The sequence below is a fragment of the Poecilia reticulata genome, chromosome 4 (assembly GCF_904066995.2).
Source record: "Poecilia reticulata chromosome 4, P_reticulata-male-v2, whole genome shotgun sequence".
Classification (NCBI taxonomy): domain Eukaryota; kingdom Metazoa; phylum Chordata; class Actinopteri; order Cyprinodontiformes; family Poeciliidae; genus Poecilia; species Poecilia reticulata.
The window spans coordinates 7,459,681-7,479,868 of NC_088833.1; the positions used below are offsets into that span (position 1 = coordinate 7,459,681).

The 20,188-nt window shown below is 37.1% G+C and overlaps 1 protein-coding gene across 5 annotated transcripts in view; it reads right to left on the reverse strand.

The window, feature by feature from the left end:
- adamts10 (ADAM metallopeptidase with thrombospondin type 1 motif, 10) overlaps positions 1 to 20,188 on the reverse strand; it is a 74,921-nt gene that overhangs the window by 45,182 nt on the left and 9,551 nt on the right. Inside the window, exons 1-3 of one of the 5 annotated variants that reach the window (XM_081606135.1) lie at positions 16,848 to 17,432; positions 11,808 to 11,966; positions 8,652 to 9,037 (exon numbers count right to left, since the gene is read on the reverse strand). In XM_081606135.1, the coding sequence (XP_081462261.1) occupies positions 8,652 to 8,751 (100 nt within the window). In that variant the 5' untranslated portion in view covers positions 8,752 to 9,037; positions 11,808 to 11,966; positions 16,848 to 17,432. Of the gene's footprint in view, positions 1 to 8,651; positions 9,038 to 9,288; positions 9,674 to 11,807; positions 11,967 to 16,847; positions 17,433 to 19,131; positions 19,505 to 20,188 lie in introns of those variants that run through there. The other 4 variants (XM_008415144.3, XM_081606134.1, XM_017306394.2 and 1 more) reach the window with 4 other exon arrangements.

A 20,188-nucleotide genomic window follows, 5' to 3' on the forward strand; every position in this document is an offset into this window, starting at 1 on the left:
CTGGAAGAAGGAAAACTAAATAAAAGCAGAGGAGAAAGTAAAAATAAGTAAGAAAAAGTGAGTGAAAGTAGCAAAAGTAGGTAGAAATAAGACGATAAGAAAAGGAAAAGTTAGTCAAATTAAGTAGGAAAGTAAGCAAAAAGAAGTGAGGAGGAATGTATGTAAAAAAAAATGTAAGTAATAGTGAGTGAAAGTAAAAGTTAGAAAGAACGTCGATAAGAAATAAGATAAAAAAGTAAGAAAGCAACTTAATGTGAGTGAAAGTGTGCAAAAGACAAAAGAGAAAGTAAGGAATATACAGCTCTGGAAAACATTAAGACACCCCTTAAAATAATCAGTTTCTCTGATTTTCCTTTTTATAGATATACATTTGAATAAAATGAACATTGTTCTTTTTGTTCTATGAACAACTGATAACATGTCTGAAATTACAAGCAAAAATTTAGTGTTTATTTGCAGAAAATGAGAAATTGTCAAAAGAACAAAAAAAAATGCAGCACTTTCAGACCTCAAATAATGCAAAAAACCAAGTTAGTATTAATTTACAAATAATACTAATGTCTTAACTCAGGAAGAATTCAGAAGTCAACATTTGGTGGAAAAACCAGGGGGGTTTTAATGGGGTTCAGTGCAGTGGGCTCTTAGTTTTGTCCAGAGCTGTATATACTAGGGCTATAGTGATACAATAATCTCACGATACGATACACGATATTCTGCTCACAATACGATATATATTGCGATATTCAGCAAGTGATACAATTCACTATAATTTTGCGATTTTCTAAAAGATTTTAGAGGGACAGAGTGATTTTGGTGACATTTTGTGACTGTTATAGAGTTGGACTGAATTAATTCAACTGAAAACTGATTAAAAGCACCAACTACACAATACCTGGCTCTGGTTGGACATGGACACAGAGTTAAAGTCGACAGCTGGACAAAATGAATCAAAGTGGTTTCTTTTAATTGAAACAGTACAAACTGTAGCTTACATGCATTTGTAAAGTAAATAAAGTGCACCAAGTACCCTGCTCTGAATAGTTTGATACCTTTTTAACCTTGACACTTAACATCTGAAGGAATCACTCTAAGCCTGATGACCTAATCACTCTCCCGGCAAAGCAAGCAATGAGTGAGCAAGGTGACAGTTGGATGTTACGATACTTGCGGATGAATATTGATTTTTTTCTAGGACAGAAAATATCGATATATATCGCAAAATCGATATTATTACACAGACCTAGTATATACAGTACATTAATACATCCATCCAGAGCTGTAAATAAATAAGCAAAAGTACATAAGTACAAATAATACAGAAAGTAATAAAGCAGATAACAGTAAGTAGGAAAGAAAATAAATAAATATATGAGGAAAGAAAAAAAAATTAAGAAAATATGCGTTCAAAAATCCCACAGAACATAAAGGCCACAAACGTTGGAGCTGTAATCCTGAAACTCAGAGCTGTCACAAACCACAACAAGGTGGCAACAGCATCATCTCTAAAGCACAGAAAAACTCCTGCAGAGAAAACAACAAGGGCTCTGTTATAACACGTAAAAGAAATGCAAATTACTGAGACCTCACACAGAATAACGAAGACCACCAACACAAATTAGTCTACTGTATCAATAAAACACCAGAGGAGTGTTTTTTTTAACAGCTGCTGCAGGCTTTTTCTCCACAGGATTTCCCATCAACTTCCTCTGGCTCACACACAGTCTGTCCAGACCACCAACACCTACTGTATGTCGCTTTAATAACTTGATTTTGACGTTTTAAACAGACTGTTTAACGGGACACATTGAAACATTACAAGATCACAACGAACTTTACTGGAGACTTAGCTGCAAGAACTAATTAGATAGTTTGTTGCTTCCAAGTCAAAAAAGATGTACAAGAAGCAAACATGTTGTATTTAAAAGAAAAAAGCATCTGAATGTAACTTTCCTGATAAAATGTCGATAAGTTTTGATCTTCCTGAATGTAGCCTAACATTTATCTACACTAATAAAAATTTGAATGACATTTACTAAGATAAAACAATACTTTGAATTTTTTTGGTATTTTAATTTGAAAAAGTCAATCAAACAATCAATCTAAGTCTAAGTTAATTTAACAAAATGCACTCCTGTTTTGTTAATAAACTTAACTAAAATTTTTCATTAAATTCCAAAACATCTGTAAGAAGAAATGACTTTTCTTTGTTATATTCAAGTTATTTCTACTCAATAATCTAAATCTCAACATGGTGTGGGTATTTATCAAATCGTTTATCATAAAAAAAATGTCATCATAAAAAGAATTTTGATTTGTTGTTGTCCTGATAAATGTCCATTAATAATGTTAAAACAAAATTATTGGAAATTTTATTTTTGACCATTTTCTCCATAGTTTGTTCCAAAAGGGCATCAATTTACTCAAATGAGTAAAAATCACTTCATGGTAAAATTACTCAAGTAAAAAGTACAGAGTAATAAAAATACTAATAAAAGTACTTTTTCCCCAAAAAGTAGATGTAACTGAGTAAATGTAAGTAGTTACTACCTGACTCTGCTTATAACTTAGCCGTTCAAAAGAAAACCCATAAAACACAAGAAGAAAACATGAATCTACTGAGAAACTGAAATTAAGCATCAATGGAAACAAGAAGTGGAAACATGGCTACTGATTTTAACAGGAGAAAACACCCAAACTAATGGGCTCACATACAGAAGTTAGTGTGCTGATAAAAAACACGCCCCTGGATCTGTTATCGCTAAATGAAAATAGTGGAAGGAAGTACTCTGGGTGGAAAAGAGCAACTCCCTCCAGGCCAGAGCGCTGATCGGTCTCTTTTGCACTAAGTTTTATAAAAGAAAAGAAAATACAGTTAATCCGTATCATCTCTGAGGACCTGAAATGATCCGTTCATGTTGTTTAATATAATAATTTTTAGATAAAGTGGAGCTCCATCTTTAGGAATAACATAATTCCTTCCTGGTCTACAAAGTCTAAAACCTCAATACTAATCAATTTAATTATGTGCTTAAAAGCCATTAAACTCTATAACCATTACAGCTCGCAATAAAATCAATGTGTTTAAATACAGCTGACATTTCAACAATCATTTGCACTGTTTGGTTTATTTTTAAATAACATTTCTGCTCTTGTTACACATCTGTTTTCTGCATTGCACAGATGCACTATTGAAAACAGTTAATGTATTTTTAATGTTCAATACATATGCACATTATTTACTTCTTTTAAAGTAATAAAATGTAGTTGTACTACATCAGAGTACATTATTTCTAATCTTATATTATTTACTTTTTGTGAACTACTATTACACCTGAATTTCCCCAGTGTGGGACAATAATTATATTTTTTGTCTAATTCTATGTTTGCAGTAGAGAGAGTAACAAATTAGATGTTTGACCAGAATAATCAGAGGCACACAAGCAAATCCAACTCTGGATGGAAATCCTTTTTTAAGCCACTCAGGAAGCATACAATCACCAGCTGTGTTTCCTTTCACCATATAATTTCACAATAAATTCGCTTAATGTAACCACCGATTTCGAAAACAACTAGTTTTTCGATAAAAAAAAAGTTTTTCCACTTGGTTTTTGGCTGTATAGTACGGAGCCCTCCAGGGGACATAGGGAATTTTTTTTCTTTTGCGTTCCCTCGCAATACTTTTGCGTTCCAGCGCATAAGTTTTGCGTCCCCTCGCAAAAGGTTTTGCGTTCGCTCGCAATAATCTACTGATTAGTTCTTGCGGCATAATTGATACTGTAAGCCTTTCTTATGGTGGCCGCCGTACTTTCTGCTTTAATACAATGTTATGTAAGGTTTTTCCATGAATGTTAATATCTCGTTGTGAAATATCGTATGTTTTATATCTTTTTCTTTAGTATAGAAAGGCACAGCAAACCTATGATATAAACAGAAACTTTCCGTAAGTAGGAAAGAAATAAAAATACATCTAAACTATTTGGCCTATTTCTGAGTTATTATCGCGAGGTAATCAGTCATCTTACAGTTTTGATTGTGTCTGTTGTGTTTGTGTCTGAATGGTTTAAAGGGCTGCTTTCAGTGCCGTTCCATCTTAGCCTTAACAGACATAAACATGCAGTAAATAAATCGATTTTCAACCAGTTTTTTGCACCAAAGCGTTAATAATGATAAACACGTTTTATTATTATAAAACACAGCAAACTAATGGTGGTAGAGGGCAGCACTAGGTTAACTCGGGGAATCTCATCTGTCCGTGTATCAATGGGGGCGGAGCCAGGTGTTTTCGTCGGATGTGTTGCGTTTCTTTTGTAATGGAAACACCGGCATTGCAAAATTGTGTTTTTGTGACATTAGATATCGACAGTTTTGCACACATTTGTAATGAAAATGCAGCGAATGACATCAGGTTCATGACCTCTATAGAGAACATGTGCAAAAACTCTAAAATTTGATCAAAAATATAGTTTTAAAGACGCTTGCTGATCGGGTCTTTGACCTCATTAGACACTCATTATTGAGTCTATCACCTAGACTGATGTTTTAGGCAAAGTTTTCCGTTTCAACAATTTAAAACGTAATTTTTTTGTTTTTACTAGACAATCTTAAACATATAATTTTTCAGAATTTAGTGCGGATGAATTAAAATGCAGCCGTTGGCTCGAGGTTTGAAATAAGCAGGAATGGCGACTCCATGCCAGCCCTTATCTTCCAACATCTGCACATAACTCAGTTAATGTTCTTGTGGCTGACTGAGATTAAATCCCTCTAAAAAACATCTAGAACACTGCCTTCCAAGAGAAATGGAGACTGTAATTAACTTCATTTTGTTGGATGCTAAAATGTCAAATTTGGGTTGACGGTCATGGGTGAGGATTCAGATATAAATGACGTACAAGAGACCTGATGCTTGTTGAGAGTAAAAGATTTCTCTTTAAATAAAATGAAAAATGCCCAGCAGGATGTAATTCCTTGTAATCAAGCAGACACAAGAGAAATCCAGTAAATATTAGCTATAACTTGAATTTCATTATCTTTTTTAGCAGTTGTCTTCAAAGGAAATTACTGTAAATTATAGTATGCTATTTAAAGACCAAAAGTGTCACAAAAGTCAAAAACAGTAGTTTAACAATCGTTAAACAACATGGTGATGACAAACTGACTCATAAATATTTTCATAAATAAAATACAGAACAATCAGAGTAGTCAATAGAATTAAAGAGAGACCGAGAGTTTGAAATGATTAATAAATGATAAAGGTGTCCTTTGTTTTTGATTCAATTTCGGTGCAGCCGAAGTTTTAGAAGGATTCACTTTGGTGGACTTCAGATTTTCATTGTTTGTTTTACTATTTTCTCCAGTTTTTGCAAGCAGATAAATCAATAAATATCAATAAATTTGAAAATATGATGAAATTGCAGTTACTGTACGCAGTCTAGTGACACAAATCACAGTTTTTTATGTGACTGGTGTCAAATGGGAATGTTTTTCAAGACCAGTTCATCTGTTTGTGAGGCTGTAGTGACACACAGTCACGGCCATACAGTTACCAAAAACTAATGTAATTAATAGTTTTTATTGTCACTTTTATCACTATTACAATAGTCCCGCAAAATATAATGATAAACTTCAAGTCATGTCACCCACTCCTAGTTGGAATTTTATTATTTTACAAGAAAAACGTGAAAGAATGAATCTAAAAATCAATGTTGCATAGCATATATCAATGAAAGTTTTGCTCCTTTTTTCTTCCCCTAAAAAAGGAGAAGAAAGGTTAGAAGAAAGGTCACAGCCTTAATGACATAAATCTCAGAGGAAATGTTACATATGTAAACTAAAGCAGAAGCTGGTTACTCTAGAGCAGGGGTGTCCAAATTGCGGTGCGGGGACCATTTATGGCCCTGCAAAAAATTAAAAAATGTCCAGCAGAGATGGTTGAAGCAGATGCAATTTTTTTATTTTTAATAAGAGTACAGATTATAGTTTTATTACATTGGAACATGTTGATTTCTTTTTATAACCAAGCTATAATAATAAGCAGAACCACGTTGGTCCATAAATTTTTACTGGAAACCAAATTTTGATGCACTTAAATCAACTTTTATTTAATTTATTAAACTTGGCTAAATATAGCATGTGTTTTGAAAAGAAAGTAATCAACAATTTGTTCAATCAAGATTAACTTTCTTTTAATACAAAAATGTGCAAATCCATTTTTAAGTGCAAAATCCCTTTTCTACAAAAAACACCACCAAAACTCGTCTCTTAATTTTTGACTTTTTTGCCCCTTAGGTTCTTTTGACATGCCAGTTTTGGCCCTTTGAAAAAACTTTGGACACCCCTTACTATAGAGCAGGACTCTCAATTAAAAAACTGGTATAATATCTAATTTTTTCACCTTTTTTTGAACATATTTGACCTGATTCTGGACAGCAATCAGACCCATCATTTTACTTACCTAAGTTGCCACAACAGGAAACACACACATGCACAAAGGAAAATATATATGACTCTAGAAATTAGAGGACTTCTTGGTTTTCACATTGAATTGTGTCTCTCTCCAGTAGCTTACTGGCAACCAATATGTTTCCTTCCAAGTTGGTTTCTGCTGCAGAAACTTGTGGGCTAGTTGTTAGTTTTTGGAAGTATGCATGAAACCAAAGAAGGTAGCAGCCAGGAACATGCAAACAATGACCTTAAAAAGCCTAAAGCAGCAGCACAGATTGAAGGTTTAACATGTGGGTTTATTTCTGCAAGAAAAGTCCATTAAGTAAAGGTCCAAGACTGATTCATTGGGCGGTTCTGAAGGCAATTTTGAGGTTAAAAACCCAAATCAGAGTCTGAGGGGAGGGTTCTTTAAAGGAGGAAGCATTACCGGCTATTACAGCCAGATGCCTTTTAGAGGTCAGAGGGCAAATTTAGGAAATGCACAGAGGCTGTCTTGTCCTTATAATGATGAATGGACCCTGGGGGGATTTACGTATTTAAAGGTGCTTGTGTCTTTGAGCTTCAGTTGCAAAAACTAATTAAAAGGTGCCAAAAAGCCTAGCAATAAGGCAGACTTAACATCTTTTCATATGTCTATTTTATGCAACTTATGTTTAATTATATGTTTAATTATATTAATTTAATTCACAGAATGAACATTTGTTTTCTTTTACTGGAATGACAGCAAACAGTCTGGGCTCCTCAGCCTTAAAATAAATTAAAAATTGTCTTTATCTCTAGACTGCTATCAGTCAAACTCAGAGCTATTTTATTTAAATAATAAAATTATGATGATTTTTTTTTTTTTATGGTTTTATTCTAAATCCAATTTCAGTTGCTTACATACATTCTCGAAGCTTCCGGTTTAAGGACTAGTTAAAATGAAGTGGATGTATGTAACATACAGAACATAAATAAAGGAAATAATGTGACGCTTTCTACTGTTTTATCATATAAATTCCCAATAAAATCTTGAAATGTATTTTTATTTCACGGGTATTTCAAGCTGTGGCTCTTTGGATTTTGCAAACCCAAAACGGAAATGTTTTTGATTATACAAAAAATGGTCTTTTAGAATTTTTTCTGTAACTTATTTTGCAAAATCTGCTTTTAATATCTACTAGAGATGCACCGATCCAATGTTAATATCAGTATTGGAACCAATATTTTAAAAGATTCTAGATCAGAAATTGATGACAATGTGCCCAATCAACAGTTACCTTGAGCTTATAACAGTGGTTTGTAACCTTTTTTGGAGGTACCGAACCCCCCAGTTGCATATGCACATTCACAGAACCCTTCATATTCCAAACCCTCCCCCCCTGACACAAAATACTTTGCAGTATTCTGCTTATATTAGTTGTGTTACCACCCCCACGCCACTAGAGTCAGTAGCAACCCCGAAAAAATGTGTCTAAGGAGCAGATTTAGACTATAGAATTTGGTAAAAACTGTGAGCTTTGCTGAAGCAATTAAAGACAAAAGTTCAAATCCATGCTGAGAGTGGAACTCCTTCAATCAGTGCTCCTCCGCACCACTGATTGGCTAAGCAATGTAACGTGATCCTGTGCAGCAAGTGATGGCAAAGCGGGGCGTCATCACGACTTTACACAAGTGTGTCTTTACCTCCGCGGCAGAGGCTCCACCGAACCCCTGAGACCGACTCATCGAACCCCTGGGGTTTGATCGAACCCAGGTTAAGAACCACTGGCTTATAAGCTTGTTAAAAACTTTTAAAGCTTAAATCTTTTAAAGTAATTAGTTCTTTAAAAGATAGTTACTTTTAACTAGCTGTTAGTTACTTTTAACAAGCTAAAAAGCTAGGTAAAAGCTCTTAAAGTAAATAGCTTTTAAACCAGTTAAAAGTAAATAGCGTTTAAGCTAGTTATTATAATTATATGGAAAATATTCTATATTTTTCATATTTTTAGAAAAGTCTCACCTCATTCTACAACATTATATTTTTTTCATTCATTAATTTTGTTCTAAATCTGAAAGTAGCAAAAATGTGTTTAATTTGGTTAACTTTCATAGTAAAACAAAGTTAGAAAATAATTTTATGGCTCTAGGCAAGTTTTATTCTATGGCAGGTTGCTAAGCCCTGCTGTAACATGACAAAATGTGAAAAAAAGTTCGACCAGTGTACGTTTTATTTTTCTTTATCTTACCTTGTGATTTAGAAAACTCATCTTTGTGACCTCCTGTGAACTTGGTGGCAACCAGGACGACGACAGTGCAGACCAGAGCAGTCCTCCATAGCTTTTCCATGGTTACTACAGTATTTGCTATAGTAACAGACTTCAGTGGGGTGGTCCTCGGTCCTCTGTCCCAACATGTCTCCTGCCCTGTTGGATGCCCCGTCGCCTAGCAGAGGGGCAGCTCAGCGCTCGGTCGGGCCATAGCTGCAGGATGATCAGAGACTCTCTGCCCCTGCAGCGTGTCTATCTGTCACTGAGCGATGGCGAAGCTCCTCATAGACGGAGAAAACACCAGACTTGACTTCTGCGATGGGGGTGAAGCAGCACTGGCAGCTTTTCGGCCTCTCTCCACTGCCCTGTGGAAGAGGAACAGTTTAGGAAGAAAGCCGGTAAAGTGAATGACAGCGAGCGGTGGGACGAATTTAGACTGAAAGAGGAGGGAGGAGTAGAGAAAACTAAACATATCCACAGACAGAGAGAGCATGAGATCCGTCTGACACAGGCCTGTACGATGCAGCTGTAAAACGTATCACAATATAAGCATTTTATATCAGCCAATACCAGTAATTATTGATTAGTTTTTTGTTTTAAATATCTGAAATATTACCAAACTGGTGGTGTGACCTTTCCTGTTTAATCACAGTTTTCCCTCCACTCCATGTGTTTCTTTATTTTTAAGCAGTTATGAGGCACAGCGTAGAAACCTTAAACTGCTGCTGCACTAGTTTCTCAGCAGGTTGTTGCTAGGTAACCATAGAATGAGTGAGTTGCTAGGTAACCATCGAATGAGTTAGTTGATTCCACCAAACTTGCTTTGACTAGCTATGACAGAGGTTGAGCGGCCAAAGCAGGGGTTTCCAAAATGTGGCCCGGGGGCCGTTTTTGGCCCTTGAAATGATTTTGTTCGGCCTCTGACCACTATTAGAGTGAGAACAAATTTGGCCAACAAAACAGAAAACATTTGAAGATCCAAAACATTTAGAAATTGTCTGTTTTTCTTTTAATAAGACAACAGTCTGAAGCCCTTTTTAGGTTTAATGATATGCAGATTTAATAAAAAAATATAGATTGTTGAGCAGGTAAACCAAAACAAACAAACAAAAAAACACAGTAAACATTGTTTGCTTTTTTGATTTAATGTACACCAGTGGGCTAAAGCCTTTCCCCTGCCTACATCCCCCACATTGTTGTGCGGTTCAGTAAAATTATTGAATTTTCTATCAGACGTATTATGTATTGATACTGATTGTGTGTCTATCAATACATACACACACACACACATATATACATACATACATAGAAGAGCTAGATTTGCTGTCTAGCTCTACTTCTGATCCATCAAAAGAAGACAGGCCTTTCAAGTTTATACACATACAGTTTTAGCTTTAACATTTTATAGTTTCACACAAAAAAAGAAAAAGAAAAGAACAAACAGCTCTGTCCAGACACGTGCACCGGAAAGAGTGATTACAAAAGAAGGCAAACTCTGAATCCATAAACAAGAGTTTGAAGTGGGTATTATGGTGAAGCTTCTGGGGTAAAATTAGCTAATTTGAGAGAAGCAGCAGGATGCCATCACCGCCAGGCTGGCGGCCTCTGATGTTTGGTTGTATGGCTGAGTGACTTGCTGGCAGCCGGCCTGAAACTCCTAATTGGACAGCATGTCAGGAGCTGATGGTATGTGTGCCTATATGGAGCTTATTCACGCCTCAAACAATAAGTACTGAACTTTACTCTGACTTCTACCTTCATGGGAAAAATCCTCTTTCCATGAGTGATTCACAGTAAAAGAAAAACAAACATTATTCAAGACTGAGTAGATTTTAAAGCCACCATCAACAACTAGAAGGAGCCATTATCTTTATGTCTTTATCAATCTCTCATATAGCTGTGAACAAAGTTTTGCTCACTCTTCTTTACAAATTTACTCCAGTTTATTGGAATTTGTGAAAATATGTTTCTCCACAGGTTTCAATCAGATTGGTGTCTCAACTTGCCACTACAATGAGTCTTTTTCAGCGGTTCTGTTGTTGATTTTCTGCTGTGCTTGGGATCAGTGTCTCGATGGTGACCCAATTTGGCCTCACATTTGTCTCAAAAATATTTTAGTATACAGGGTACTGAGTCATACCTACTTTAGAGAGACTAAGTAGTCTAGCAGTCATGCCTTTGAACTGTGGCAGGAAGTTGGAGTACAAGGAGAACATGCAAAGATTCAAACCGAGGACTTTCTTGATACAAGGCAATGGTGCAATTAACTGAGCCACCCAGAAATATTAAAAACATATCTGTAAAATATTGTATGAATATTTTAGAATTTGCCTCAAAAAGCTACATTGAGTCTCATTTATTCATTAATTTGATCATATTTTAATTTGATTCACTATACATAATAGGGTCAAGAATTTGAATATTTCGATTAGTTAATTACATTGATTTTAACGTGTTAAAAATTTAATTGCTTTTATTTACAAGCAAAAGTCCCGAACCGGAACCTTTGTGTTGTGTTTCCGGTATGCACGTAAATCTGACGCACAAGCAAAATCGGCAAATAGCAACAAACGACAAAGCCACACTTCTTGGCCCACTGTGGAGTTAATTTTTGTTTCAATACATGATCTGATAGGACAATAGAGTGGGAAAGATTATTGCTGTTTTCAAATTGTGCTAAAAGGACTTAGCCTAATTTGAAGCTATTAGAGTCGAAAGTAGCATCTCAATGCTAAATACGTAGCAGCTAACTTAGACGTCCCCAATGCTAATGTCAGTGACCACGTTTCTGAAGAAGTATTTTTCAAATTAGATATATGAATAACTCCTGAAACAATCAAAGACTGGATGGGAATAAACTACATTTGTTGAGCTCATGTGTGTAATTATTCAATAATTGAGAAAGAAAAAGGGGTTTTGAATTTAAAAAGTTGATTTGTTTGTTGATAGTTTTAGATTTATTAATTAGAAACCTGGCAATTAACTCAATTACCATTCATGTCAACCAGATATTTCCTCTGACTTTTTAACAAACCATTTAATGCCCTTCTCTCAAGACTTGTTTTTTTAGCTGACGAGGTAATTTTTAGCCAAAAAGTTACACTCCTGCTATCATATGGTCTAAAAACTGCCCACCTTCCTTCCCCACTCCCTCCGAGCCGTTTGGGGATTCAAAAGTGAGCGGAGACGCCACACTGGCCCGGATGGCTGGCAGCTAACCAACTGCAGTCAAAGGTAATCAGAGGCAGATGGGAAACCTTTTGGTGATGATAGCAGAGGGGAACAAATTCCCTCCTGAAAAGAGGAAGGAAAAAAAATAATAAAAACAGATACTTTAAACCGAAAGTTGAGGAATTGTGAGAAAAGCGTCTCCTGCTTCATGTCAGGAGGAGTAATGTGCAGCAGATACAGTAAAAGCAGACTAATGGGTCTTTGTGCTGTTGCGGCGTCCCTCATAAGCAGAACAACTAAAAAACTCCCTCTCATCCCCCTCCCTCTGGCTTTTTCCCAGTCATTTCCTGCGAAAGAGCTAAACTCCCCTCCATTTTCATTACTCCTCCTACCCGCTTACAATTTATTGTTAGCGTATTAAACTCGGCTGCTTGATATCAAATGCTTTTCATTACCACTAACTCTCCTTGTGTTTATTTAAACCCAGGAAGGAGGGAGGAGGAAAGGACCCCGGTGCTGACCCTAAGAGCTTATTAAAGCAAAGCCCCTCAGAAAAACAACACGCACGCACTTTCCTGCAACATTTCCACCTATGAAATATTACTCCACATATAATTGAGAGTGGGCTGTCATGCAGAGGTGACGGCGTTGTACATCTTCCTGCGGTGTGTTGTGCAAAACCTTCCCTCTGGGCCATATCATTTTTGTGAAACAAAAACGCATGTTTGTCAGCAGGCCAAAGCGACAAAACTCTCCGCTCCGTATTTTGCTTGGATGAGCTGCGAAAAAGGAGCGTACAGCTGTGGCCGTGGCCAGCAGGGAAAGTGGTCTGGGCTGCAGACAGGCCACACAGCCTCCAACGATATCGCAGCTTGCAGGGCAGAAAAGAAAAGAAAAGGCTTGTTGTTAGAAAGACGGAGAAAAGCTGGATGTGATGTAGGTGGGCCGAACTCTAATGCAAAGAAGCCAAAACATCTTCATGATCATCTTCTTGGTTAGCAGTGTGTGATGCTTTTCACACTTAAAGGTGACCTATTACGCTACCTTGAACAGGTTACGACAGCTCTATAGAAAAAACATGTTCATTACATTTTTTGGACAAAATCATTCTTGGATAATGAGATTTTGGCTTAGTTTTATTTTTAGCTACTTTTGTGCCCCTTTAAATCCAAATAAGCTGCTGCTAACCACACCTCCCAGCTCAACGTTTATGCTCGCACGTGAAAATGGCTGCAAACAGATGCGCATTTATACAACCGTACATTTTGAAAAGCATTAGTAGAGCCTCCTGGACAACAAACATGAATGCAGCAAGTGGTTTCTAGATGGTAAGTCAACAACTAAACACCAAATGTTCTGGAGCTCTGGATGCTAGGTGACGGGTGGAGCTCCACCGGGGTTGCTGGGTAACAGTCTGGGCTTCTCTGGGGTTACTAGGCAACGAGACGTGCCTGCTGATTTCTAACGTTACATTCAAGAAGTTTTTGAAGCGACTCATTTTCCAGACACCAAAAAACATGAACTTATCACTAAAAAGGAGCTGGGTAGTTAATTTTTAAGGTCTGTTTTTAGAAGCTGCAGAGACCCAAAAGGAAGTACAAAAACTTACAAAACGTAAGTTTTGCATAATGGGTCCCCTTTGAAGCTTTTTCCTTTAAATGCTGGAGCTAATTATGATGTCCTTGTCTTTAGCTGCTGCCAGGGAGAGTGGAGCTATCCGAAACCAAAGTACGCTAATCAAAGCCATATGACCGGCTCAAAGTAAAGTCTGTGTGGAGTGAACAGATGCTAAGTGTCCCACAGCTTAGCTCCGAGAGCAGCACTCTCCCCCAAACTGCCTCCACTTTGATCAGGGAGTAGCTCATGAATCAGTTTTAGGTTCAGTTTATTATTTCATTAAACTGGCAGTCATTTTTAATAGGACTTTGGGCTTTGGGGGGAGATCAAATGGCTCGTAAGTCCAACGTCATAATTCTGCTTTCATTATAGAAATACGAAGTCTAGAATCAAGCGAATCTTCATGTTTAAAAGAAAACTCAAACAGGTGAGAGAGAAAGCTACATCTCAGACTAAACTCTCTGTCTGCCACAAAGACAGAGAGAGAGAAAGAGGCCTGGCATTCCTTTGCAGATTTCCCCAAATAAACAGAGTGCAGATGAAAAGTGGGAACGTAAACAGGCGGGAGAGCCTCGGATGTGCTCCCCTCGCTCTGAAAATGTGCCTCTCGAGTCTGAAACAATATTTAGTGAGAGAGAGAGAGCTGACTCAACACTAAGCGAGTGAGCCAGGAGTGAAGGGAACAGAGCGCACAGATAGCAGCAGAGGATTTTCTTACTCTGCCTTTTAAATGTTCTGAGGCAGAGATCCAAAACTGCTAATATGCACAAAATGACTGTCACAAAACAGGAAGCTCTTCACATTTAGCATAGTTTAATCAGTATCACTATAAAACTGCACTGATGATATAAGGAGGGCTGAAACGATTAATCAGAACAATTGTGAGTAATCAATTATTTAAATAATGGTCAACTAATTTAATCATTGATTAATCAAAAAAAGGCAATTTTCTAAAAGAACAACAAACTCAGATTAGTAATTAGGCCAAGACTGTGCAAACAATAACTACACATTTTGCATTTAAGATAAAAAGTCTGTACTATCCCTGAAGTTTTAGCTGCACCTGAAATTTTTATCCATTAATGAAAAAAATCAACATCTTTACACTGACTAGACAGTGTAAAGATGTCTAGTCAAAGGCCGAAGCCTTTTCCATGTTGATGTTAGAAGTATTTCTTTAGCAGATCCGTTCTTTGCTACAATATATACTTGTATTTTATGGAATTAAATTTGAAAAGGATTTTTTTTTTATTTGCACGTTTTAATGTATTCCAAATATTGTATAAAAAGATTTAAGTGGGGAATTAAAAAATCTGCAGAATGTGCCATTTTTTAAACAAATTAATCAATTAGGTGTCAAAATAATCAAATACTAAAATGACTGTTAGTTGCAGCCCAAGATCAAAGTTGTCGGCAACTTTAAAAACAGTTTGAATCCACTTTTTTTCCCGTAATGTTTATAAATATGGATATTTTGGATATTCTTGGAACAAAAACCCAAAAGCATCTTAATAAATTAGAAAATCTTCAAAAATGTAATTGGATGTGCTTATTTAATTCAAAATATCAGGGTTATATACCTATAGGTATTAAATTTATTACCTACAGAGCGATATGTGAAACCTCTATTTCAAAACTCGAATGATCAAAACCCAAAAATATGACATAAGGCCAACAAAGTTTTTTTTTTAAATGTAATTCATGGACGAGAGTGTTGCATCTAAAGATGTTAATGAAAAGTTGAGTGGAAGGAAAACATGTGGCAGAAAAAGCTGTACAAGCAGCAACAACCGCAGCCTTGAGAAAACTGAGAATCAAAACCTTTTCAAGTATTTGGGCAAATTTCACACTGAGTTGTTGACAATAAAGCATGAAGCAGGAATGTTTTAACAGAAAGCAAGCTCAGCAAAACGTCCTTCTGCAGTGAAGTTGGTGACACTGTTGTCTTGCAGCAGGACGAATGGAAGGTTTTTGCATGTTGTCCCTGAGGTTCTGTCAGGGACTTTGTGTCGCTCATGTTTTTTCAGTTTTTTATTTGTAAAAATGTTCTGCTATGAACCAACCTAAGGCTGTCACAGAGCAGCTGCATCTGTACTGAGATTAGATTAGTCATTAAAAGCCATCAGGCAACTTCTGAAGGCAATTAGTCGAGTTCGTTTGCACACCGCACTTTTCAGTTTTTTATTTGTAAAAACTGTTTTAAATCATGTAAAATTTTCCATTCTGTATCCCATTTTGTGTTGATCTTTCACACCAAATTCCAGATTTTGGTACTTACTAGTTACATTTACTCAATTACATTAACTTGAGTAACTTTTTGGAGAAAAAAATTACTTAGGAGTATTTTCACTGCGCTGTACTTTTTACTTTAACTTGAGTAACATTTCTGTATTCTCTACCTGCTGAATGAAAAACAAACTTCTAAACATAAATTCACCAGACATAGACACACCGACCTGCAGTTTTTGTTCAAGTTTCATAAGTCTTTTATTGAAAGAAACTGATTTGGAAATGTTTTCTTTTGCCTGATTTTGTTATTTTTTTGTTACTTATATGAGTTATTGTCATCTTCGTCCTTAAATAACAAAATGTCCACTTAACTTTATATTTTGTTCCATCTGATGAAGTAATTTTTAAAAGTTAAATGATTGGTAATTTGATCAGTTACTTTTTTTTTACCAAATACTTTTTTTTTTTACTTACTACATACTAATGTGGAAAAGTTCAAGGGGTCTGAATACTTTTCCAACCCACAATACATATAAAATGTATCATTAAAACCTAAACAAAATTCTGCAAAAGCAGGACTGATTGTACCAAAAGGTTGTTTAACTTAAAAACTCAACTGTGCTGCACATCTGTGAGCTACCTGGGATGACGTTACATAAGCTGTGCATGCAGAATGTAAAAGTTGGCTGTGATGACACCGACATGTCCACTGTAACTGGATTTAGTGCTTTTATTTTTGCAGAACTGCGAGTTGCTCCCCCAGCCGGTGAAGGAAACAATGCCAGCCTTCAGTTACCTGATGGCAGCTGACAGCCACATCATCCACTGACCGGCAAAAGACGCATAAGCCTGCCCTGTCATCAGCCACCGAGGCGACCACAGCCTAACCATACTCCTGAGAAAAAGAAGACTCCTTTAGGAAATGAAGACTGAGTCCAAAGAAAAGCACTTGTGCATTTTATGAAACTAGAGAACACACAAAATCTTGATGAAAGACATGCAAAGCTTAAGCAGGAACAGTGCTGCAGGGGCAGGAGAGGTAAGAGTTGAGAACTCTTACTGAGACTTGCCAGCATCAGTCCTGCTCCCCCCACCTTGATCTGTGCATGAAAGAAGAGAAGAAAAGAAGGGAGCAGGAACCGCACCGCCTGATCTTACCTGCCCGTGTCCCCTTGCAGGAGAGTCTGGTTAGAGTCTGTCCTCTGTCCCCCTGCAGCCGAGCGGAGAGGAGGCGGCGCCGGCGGCGGCAGACTAAACCTCGGCTCCTTCAACTTTACAGAACCAGAGAGCCGAGAAAGTTTCGTCAAGTTGCCCCGAAGCATAAACAGGATACGATCCCACGTCCTTTCAGAATAAAGTTCGAGTTCGGTCTTGGAACGTAAACCAGAAATTAGAGATTAGGATTACTTCTTAAAAGGGTAAAGCTGCAGTTTGTAGCTTTTATATAAAAAATATATGTTTTTAAATCCTCCCTGAGCTACTACTGCTACATGAAGAAATGCAACGCTCCCAACCAAAAACAACCAATCAGAAACAGGAGAAGGGTCTTAGTCCTGTCAGTCAACCTCATGTACTCGCTGCTCAATGTGCTAATGGCAGAGAAACAACTTATTGTTATAGGAAAACCGTTTATCTGCTGTCATCAATGGCTATGCTAACTAGCCTAGCATTCACAACACAGCAGAGAACAAGAGGGGCGGATGAGCAGCGCCACAAAGAGAGTGATTGACAGTGATTGTTTGGTAAAATACTTCTGAAGTACTGAGGAACTGATCAAAAATCTAAATGATGCCTGTTATGAACATGAAGTAGTCATCATAAACGATACAACTGTTGTCATGAAGTGCCATTTGATAAATAAGGACATTTTTAATGTAAAGTTGCACTTAAAGTTGAATTAAAAGTGCATTAAAATGTCACCTTAGCATTATTTGCAACAACAGTTAACTTTAACAAAAACTGCAGGTGTGTGTCTGGTGAAGTTACTCACAATGGATAAAGTATTCAGAAATTTCACTCAAGAGTAGCGATAGTTGGTAATAAAATTACTGCAGTAAAAGTACTACTAAAAGTATTTTTTCCCCAAAAAGTTACTCAAATAAATGTAACAGTAAATATAACCAGCTGCTTCCCAAATCTACCGACCACCTAGTGTCGTCAGACAATGGCGTCTGTTGAGGGAACATTTTATCCACTTACAATGGAAGCTATGTAAATTGATGTCTGTGCTTTTATTTTGAAGGAACACATGTTCCCAAAAGGTTTTAGTCTCTCTGATTTTGACAGACTTGATTCAGTTCTGCTGCCTGGCTGCCAGACTTCAAGAAAGCAGCTGCAGCCTGAGACAGTGGAGGGGGGTGGGTTGGCCATGTGTGTGTGTGTGTGTGTGTGTGTGTGTGTGTGTGTGTGTGTGTGTGTGTGTGTGTGTGTGTGTGTGTGTGTGTGTGTGTGTGTGTGTGTGTTTATAACCCCAGCCACTGGTTTGGTGGTGTGAACACTTCACAGGTGCAGCAATGGAAATCTCTACTTTGCCCTTTAATAGAACCTCTGGTCACATAGGGTTGTGAACTCTAGAGATCTAAATGTCAATAATTCACATAAACTTGCACAAAAACTGATTAAAGCTAACTTACATATTAGCAGTGAATTTTTGATTGTTAGTAAACAAATTTACCTTCACCTTGCGCCACTTCAGTTATCATCTCCCAATATTTTAAAGCAGTTAGCAGTAACTTACAGAATAAAAGTCACGTGACGTCACGTTCTCCAGAACTCCGCCCACTTATGACGGACGTCAAAACAACCAATGAGCTCTAAAAACTGCTCACCTGAAGAGCTGCCTGTTTAAAACAATGAAAAAGAGTTCACTCTCATACATGAAATGCCAATCCTAGGGAAATGTTTTTTTTTAATTTACAAATTAAAGTATGATTCTCTGATCATGAAGGGACACTGTATTAAAATATTTTTCTTACTACGAAATGAAATGCCCAAAAACAGTTAATTAGCGAATGAAAGTAATTGGTTTTGAAAGTCTGTCAACAAAATTTATAAAATACCAATATTAACTGAATAAATATAAAAAACAAGCCAAGAGAAAATTTATTTCCTATTCTGCTTCTTGCAGCTAACTTTATATCTCACTTTCAGCCGCTACGAACAGATAACAAGCAGCGGAAAATGACAGTGACTTGCTGAAATCAGGCTGCGGTTCGCGGGGAAAACACGTTCCAACCGCCCGTTAAAGTGGCAGCTCCTCCGGTCTGTTAGCAGAGCTATGCTACTCCGAAAAACTCCGGAGCAAATACTAAAGTATGAATATTCTGTATGAACTGAGTGGATAGATGAAACTATACGGTCTACCTTTTCGCCTAAAAACAAATTTAAATGAGTTTTCGTGGCAATTAATTGTGGTAAAAATGCAATACATTTCTGTACTGACCTTCTCAAGTTACCGCTGCTGGTGGCGCATTGCATTGTGGGATATCTTGCTGCCTCAAGTCGGCAGAAGGATGCATTGATGCATCCTCGATAAAATGGACGGAGCAAGAACACATCCGGGTACTTTGAGCGTTCTTGCCTGGATGTGTACTTTGTACTTTGTGCAGTACTTGGGCCGCTGTCGATGACGTTTCACCAGGACGCGAGAACACAAGTACAGACAAGAACGCGTATTGAGAAACGGGCCAGGTGACGCAGATTGTTATGAAGATGTCCATGCTGGCAGTTTGTGGAACCTGAATAAACTAATCACACTCTTTTGAATAAAAGGACAAATGTAATGACATTAATCTTGTGGTGTTACTGTGAATTAAGGCAAAGTCGGTAATTTGATCAACACGTCAGGAGGGAGGAGGTATGGGTCGGTTTCTTAGCTAGCTCTTTCCAATTTTTATAAATACCGCCGTCTATGAGCCCCAACCAGGTGTGTTACGTTCACAGACATCAGCTTGACTCGAACCAAGTAGAAGCCACGAATAAATTGGCAAAAACAACTTTGGAAAACAATTTAATTTGTTCTGTTCAATACTCCTATCCCTCACTTCCGACGTTCATCATGGCGCCTAAAATGACTAAATGACGTAGTTGTAAAAGGGTCAATGCCTGGAAACTACAACACCACCAAAAGCCTTCTGTCTGAAATGACAAAAATCTACATAAATCTGGTAATTAGCCAAATCAGATCTGGGTGCTGACAAACAAAAACATATTTTTGTCAAATTGAACATCAATTCCGTCATTGCACCAATTGATAGTAGTTACACTTCCTGGAGACCTAGCTGAACAAAATCTCCAATAAGTTACAATTTTCTTGCCCACAATTAATGACACTTATCCAACCTTCGAAGAGGAAGAAGCCATATTACATTTTCCAAAGAAAAACAAAATCCCCACTTGAAGCCTTCTAAACTAAAGAGTGTGCCACACTGAGGGCTCCAAAAAATGAAAAAAAAAGAAAGTAAATAAAAGAAATGGGTTGTTTGGGTTTTAAATACCGA